Below are 6,954 nucleotides of genomic sequence, written 5' to 3'. Positions count from 1 at the left end.
TTTTATGGCCCCAGAAAGTTTTTAACGGTTGAAGTTCATTCAACACTTCTTCCTGTAATGTAGTCCACTTGAGATTGGGATATAACTAATTTTTGGTCTCATACACTAACTGATATAGAAAAAATAGATGGACGGCATGGATCGGGGAGTAGCCAATCCGTTTCCGCTTATATGTAAGAGAAATGCTTCCGGGTTTTTATAGGACGAAATTAGTTATAATCCTCTTACTTGCATCGGCTCATTTGGATAGTCCAATCTATTGATCTGAACCGTCCATTTAATTTCAGTGCACATTTCGTGGGCTAACATCCAAAGATAATACTGATAGGATGATCTAATCCATTTTTAATTTGGCCTTATTTTCTGTAGCCATCCTTCTTTCCAGTCATAGATGAGATAGTTTCCATTGAATAACGAAAGTGATTCTTCAGAATCATAAGCAATCTAAAACGGTCCCTAACAAATAGACGGATCAAATTGTTGATTGGACCTGTTTTTGGCTAAATGATCTTAACCGCCCATGTTTAAGGCCACTGATGGAATGATTAATATATGTCATATCAGTGATGTTTTCATAGTACCCCATGAAATGTGGGTCAGATCTGAATAATCAGACCAGATCAATGAATTGGACCGTCTAAATGTCGCAATGCCTAAAAGCACTGGAGCATTTTGATGTAATATAGTGAGTGGACCAAAGGTAAAATCAGACGATTAATATCATCTTCTCACTGTAATGTTTGTAACAATTACGTGTTGCTCATCCACAGGTGGGTCAGAGATTTGGATGGTAGAGATTTTCGGATGGATGACTAGGATGAACAGTCACCACCATTTTTCTAAACAGTGGTCAACTATCATATTTAAAATACCGTGAGACTGGTTCGGACATGACAGGAAATGCCGACAGCACGTGTTTCAGGCAGCAAATAAAATACCCAACGCTAATCTATGTGAAATCCATACCGTCCATGAGGTGATAACCTTTATGTTTACAGTACCTACAACAGATCATCCAGATGGGCCACACTAAAGGGATTCGGATGTTATGGCCCACGTGTAATTTGGAGCATGCTGATTTTTGTATCTTCACTTCATCCTAGTGCACCACACCTGATGAACGGGTTTGATGCTGCCGCACACACGATGCCTGTTGTTGGCATCCATCCCCATCGTTTCCTGCTGTGTGGTCCACCTAACCTGTGAATGTAGCTGATTTTTCCCACGAGACCTAACATCGATGAGACATACCTGATAGACGGATTGGATTTCACATTAGGACATGGTGGACCCGGTATCTTACGCGCTACGTAAAAGCAGATGAACCCATGAGTAGCAAGGGTTCAGCTTTCCGAAACCCTTTTGAAGATGGTGGTGACTCGTCCTCCTCACATGTGACGGTTATCTAAAGCTATCCGGACCGTCAAAATTGTGGGGAACATTGCGGATGAATCATAGCTCTAAAATCACAGAGATCACGAAACCCTAAGCAAAACTGAACAAATTCAAAGCTCTAAAATCCCCATCGTTTCCTGCAGTCTTTTGTTTTCTGCTTTACTAGCCCTGTAATTTTCTTTTCTATTCCTTTTGTTTTGTTTTGTTTTTGCTTTCTTTTATAGCTTTCGGTTCCTTGCTAATAAATTCTCATCTTTGGAAATAAAAATAAAAAATCGCAGTCAACGCCATTTCGTAGTCGGTTCCTTCTGTTTTTTGTTTTGTTTTTTGCTTTCCTTCCTTCGTCTTTAGGCTCCTTGCTAATATAAATTCTCATCTTTCGAAAAAATAAAAAGAGCACAGTCAACACGGTTTCGAAGTTGGAAGCTGTGTGGAGCCATAGAGATGCCCGTAAAAATTCCACTCCGTGCATCAATTTTGCAAGACCATGGCCTGTTTGGTCAGTGGGATTAAATGGTATGGAGTTGTATTAGATGGGATTAACACTATTATTGTATAATGATTGTATATCTGGAAATATCATGGTTTTTGGGCTATCTAATTCCCATGTTTGGGATAAAATTCTTACCTTGTCTGGAAATACCATGGTTTTTGGGCCATCCAATCTCCATATTTGGGGCAAAATTCTTGCCATGGAAAAACCACTAGATTAAGCAAAATCGCATTTGGTGGACGATGAAATTATAATCAACCAACCAAATTTACAACAGTCACTTGTACAAGTATATAACTACAATGTCGCCGGTAAAGAGCATATATGGATGAACAGCATGGATAAAACACACGAATCAATTTGGGGCCCACATGTGCAGTGGAATTGAGAATCCGCGGAAATCCCACATGGTACCAAATGCAATCCCTACCCATCCCATCCTCCCCAAACACACAGGATGGAATTTGCACGGGACCAAATAGATTTCCATTCCACCACCAAACAAACGAGTATAAAATCAGGCAGATCCGAAAAGCATGTGGGCCATATCGTATGAGAAAGCAGGGATTGAACGCCCACCATTGGAAGTTTTGTATGGGATTATATTTATGCCTACAGTTTATCTGAGTGATACTAACCGTATGTACGGTTTGGGTGAGATACAAATGTCATGGTCCGCTACAGGAAGGTAATGGCCCACATGAGTTCTAGATCCGTCCGAATTTTTAGATTCTTGTCCCACAGTTTCCGAAGCTCCCACTCTCGGCCAAACTTTGATATTCTTCTCTTGTGTGATTGTTCATACACCAGCACTAAGAAATTTGTTCATGTATTTGAAGACTTGGATGGAGGCGACTAATCTGAGTCCGACGAGTCGAATGGCTCGGACGAGCCAGCAGAACAAGCTATTTTTCACAACCAAAGAAAAAAACGCCCGTCACACAAAAGTATCTCAAACTGATTCAATCAACTCATGTTAGGCCAAGGGCCCAAAAATTCAACATTATCGATGATTCAGGCATATCACATGATTGGAAACATTGTACAGAACAATGTTTTTCTTGGCATGGCCCCGATCCTAAATTTTCACGTGAAATCTAATGGTTGGAGTGGATTACTGGATTAGACCCTGTAAAAATCAAGGCTAGAAGTCTCTTCCAACTATTAATTCTTGTGGCCCACAGGTCAGCCTGATTTTTTGGCTTTATCCTAAACTAAGATTAGGCATCTAATGGTGGATTTCACATTCATATTAGAGTGAGCACCGCCAAAAATCAGGCCCCGGCTTACCCCTCCAACTGTAAGCGAGATCTTTCAGGAAAAGATGGGGACTTGTATGGTATGCACCTTTGGATTTTGACGAGGCCCACCGTGATGTTTATGTAAGATCCACTCTTAACCATTAGATATTTAGTCCGTATTAGACATATGAACAAAAAACCAACCTGGCCTTTGATTTTGGTGGGTGAGAGAGACGTCCACCCTCAACTTTTACAGAGCCCACCGTGATAATTATATGAAATTCACTTGGACAAATTTATGCTCGCGGCCCCAAAATCATAACACAATAGATTGAATCACTTGAGCCAAGCGTTGCCATGGACACCATTTTTAATCATGTGGTCCACCTATATCACAAATGGACCCTATACACCATTTTCAATCATGTGGTCCACCTATCACAAATGGTACTATTTTTTTTTGTCCTTGGCCTGACATGGGGTGATGCACCTAGTGGTAGGAGTGCACTTCACATAAACATAACGATGGGGCCCACCTGAGCAACGGCCATGATGGGTATGTCAGCCATTGCTAACTACATTGATGATTTTCTAGCACATTGATCTTCTGCAGAGGAAACTGGCAACATCTACTAGTTAAAGAATTGAGAATTTGTTCCGAATAATACGGAACGAGTAGTAATTACACATGAACAGCTCGATGGTCGAGTTGGTTCAGACTGCTATATCTTTAGGCATGACCCAACCTAGAGTGCCCTTCGGACAGTCTCAAGTTTCCACAAGGCCGAAGAGAATCATGATGCATAACAGTAGCAACACATGCACAACATGACTTGGGTAGCATAAGCATGAAAGTGCAAAGAAAGTGAAATTCAAATCGGAGGGGGAAGACATGAGGAAGAGGGCAGCCTTTGGAAGCACTACAGAATTCGAAATCCTATCTAGCTGCATCTAAATGTCTAAGAAAAGAACAAAGATCCTTTTCAGAATTTGCGGTGATTTCAACCACTGCAAAATGGCTTGCATGTATGGAAATCTAGACTGTCCAAATCCCGGGGATGTGGATGGATCATAGCCAGAAAATCAGAGTGATTGAATGATTCTGGACAGTTAAAAATATAATGGCCAGCCGTCCAAATTGAATAGGTGAAATCAAATGAGAAGAACATCCGATCATTATTAGCTCAAAGATTTGTTCATCCATAACAGGCCCCACGAATGGATGGTCTGGATTGTCATACAAGTATGCCATGTGTAGTGTGATGAATAATAACCATGAAAGAAAGAAAATTTCCTGGTTATGGTTCTACAAAAGCCTCTCTTTAAGGGAGTGCAGCCTTCAAGGATCTGGTAAAGGTTTCAAGATCCTTCAACCTTTCTTCTGTAGACTTTGCTTCACCTAATATCTTCACCATAGCACTTCCAACAATCACTCCATCCGCTCCCCATCCTGATACCTGCAAGATTTGGGGGGAAATCAAATCAAACCCTATCATGTAACCAGTGGCTCGGTTTTAGGAGGTTTACAGATACAGATGCAGTGAACTTCATTCCAACTAACCAGTTTCACATGCTCTGGTTTTGATATACCAAAGCCCACGGCCACAGGTTTAGCTGTCGCCTGCAAAGAGAAGAAGAAATATTTGGTGTTTGTATCTGCAAAGATTCGAAAAATCATCCAAAAAGTTTATAATGTAGCATCAAGCTCGAAGAGTCGTGTTGGTTGGTTCATGTCCTTCATAAAGGGAAGACCCAGGAACGAGCAGGACCCTGCTGATGGGTGTTTTGGTGCAGAAACCCGACCAAAAAAATAAAAAAAAGGAAGTTCATTACATAAGTTTGTTTTTTCAGTTTGCACAAGTGGGGCCCATAGTTCAGTGATCGTAACTGTTTATAACAAGCCTTGCTGATGGCCCACGCACCAAATTTCCCTCGGAACATCCTAGGTATATAATTTTTTGCCTTCTTTTTGGTTGATGTTAACTGTCGTTATACGTTCTTTCTTAACCATATATTCATTGGCCATATGTCGAAGGGTTAGAAGTTTTCCATCTAGAAGATTCTTGGTGCTCAGACCATCCAGTGAGTCTGACAATATCCACAGTTTGGATCACTATGAAAGGCCCGCCAGCGGGCCCATAAATGGAGAAGTGATGGATGGATCCAATAAGCCTACATGACTTCTAAATTCTAGTAATACTGCACCATTGACCACAGTTGTACAGCTAGAACCTGAAAGACTTGTCCCTATCAATGTCACAATGTGTAATACCTTGACAATTAGAGCTGTACACAAGCAGCAAAAACTCGGTAACTCGCTCGACTCGACTCGACTCGAAAAAGCTCAACTCGACTCGGATCAAAGCTGAGTTCGAACCGAGTCGAGTTGATTTTTGGAGCTCGAAATGAGTTCGAGCTTGACCCAGCTCGACTCGGCTCGACTCAAATACTACTTGAACTCGGCTCGACTCGGACTCAACTCGGTACAGGGTATATATACCCTTCCAAAAAAAAAAACACCCTACCCCCCTTTTCAAAACTATCCCGCCCGGCGCCCAACCCTAACCCTCTCTCCCTATTTCCTCCCTCTCTTCCGCCCTCTCTATCAGTCCGGCGGCCGGCGAAGCTCCTCCATCCTCCCTCTCTCTCTCTCTCTCTCTCTACTCTCTCCCTCATCCTCCCTTACCTACCCGCACGGCCACACCGACACACGCCCTCTCTGTCAGTCCAGCCAGCGAGCCTCTCTACTCTCTCGCTCAGCCTTCCTTACCCGCACAGCCACCCCTGCGGCCCTGCCAGCCACTGCTCAGTCCCCCCTGCCGGCTGCCACTGCTCTGTCAGTCCGGTCGCCCCAAGCCAGTCCGGTAAGTATTTAGATCACTGCAAATTTTTACCGTCCATTAATTTGTTTTGTTCAGTGTGGCCCACCTGCCAATTGCATTTAGTAGCGAGCGGATTGCCTGTTACCGGAACTCGATACTCGGCTCGAAAACTCGAACTCGAAACAGGCTCGAAGACTCGAACTTGAACTCACCTCGAAAACTCTGCTCGAACTTGGCTCGAAATCTTCTCTAACTCGGCTCGAACTCTGCTCTAACTCGGCTCGAACTCGGACGAGCTGAGCACGAACTGCTGTTCCGAGCTCAAAGGCCGAGCCGAGCACGAGCTGGGCAAAGCTTGGCTCGGCTCGACTCAACTCGTGTACACCTCTATTGATAATCTATGTCTATAAATAGGATGTTGGTTTATGTCATGGTCCAATGTTCACATGTTATTTCATCAGCAAGAGACGTCAGTCATGCTACTTGTCTACTTCAAGTCCAAATCTCAACTCGACTTTCACTGCCCAACTACCTACATGTCAGATCCAGTCAATGCACTTTGTCAGAAATTATTCTAGCTCCACTCAAAAGCAATTTTTCCTTTCAGGACTAGTAATTTTCGTGTCCACTTATGTAAAATTCAACCCCACCCCCCCCCCCCCCCCCCCCGGTCGAGCTTGGAGACTGTAATCAAGGTTCTATGTCATTTTGAGAAGGTAGTTGCATCACCCCATAGATTTCAAGATGGGTGGAAGAAATGGAAATTTGCCTTGAGTTTTATGCAATTGTTGTGTACCACTCAAACTAAAAGGAAATTTTTATAGGATAGCTATAAGACCGGCCATGCTTCAGGGACAGAATGTTGGGAAGTTAAGGAACAATTTGTTTCAAAGGATGAGTATAACTGAAATGAGGAACAAATGCCAGGCAGTTAAGGAACAATATGTTTCATAACTGCATCCAAGTCTGTCGATCATTTCCCTATGATTTGGTTTGAGTCATT

General features: G+C 42.8%; 1 protein-coding gene across 1 annotated transcript in view; it reads right to left on the bottom strand.

The window, feature by feature from the left end:
- Window positions 1–3,995: 3,995 nt before the first annotated feature.
- LOC131232458 (tryptophan synthase alpha chain-like) overlaps window positions 3,996–6,954 on the bottom strand; it is a 39,945-nt gene continuing 36,986 nt past the window's right edge. The window contains exons 8-9 of the mRNA XM_058228694.1: window positions 4,691–4,750; window positions 3,996–4,586 (exon numbers count right to left, since the gene is read on the bottom strand). Coding sequence (XP_058084677.1) covers window positions 4,452–4,586; window positions 4,691–4,750 — 195 coding nt within the window. The 3' untranslated portion in view covers window positions 3,996–4,451. The remainder of the gene's footprint in view (window positions 4,587–4,690; window positions 4,751–6,954) is intronic.

The sequence above is a fragment of the Magnolia sinica genome, chromosome 18 (genome assembly GCF_029962835.1).
Source record: "Magnolia sinica isolate HGM2019 chromosome 18, MsV1, whole genome shotgun sequence".
Lineage (NCBI taxonomy): Eukaryota > Viridiplantae > Streptophyta > Magnoliopsida > Magnoliales > Magnoliaceae > Magnolia > Magnolia sinica.
This window is presented reverse-complemented; position numbering and strand designations above follow the sequence as displayed.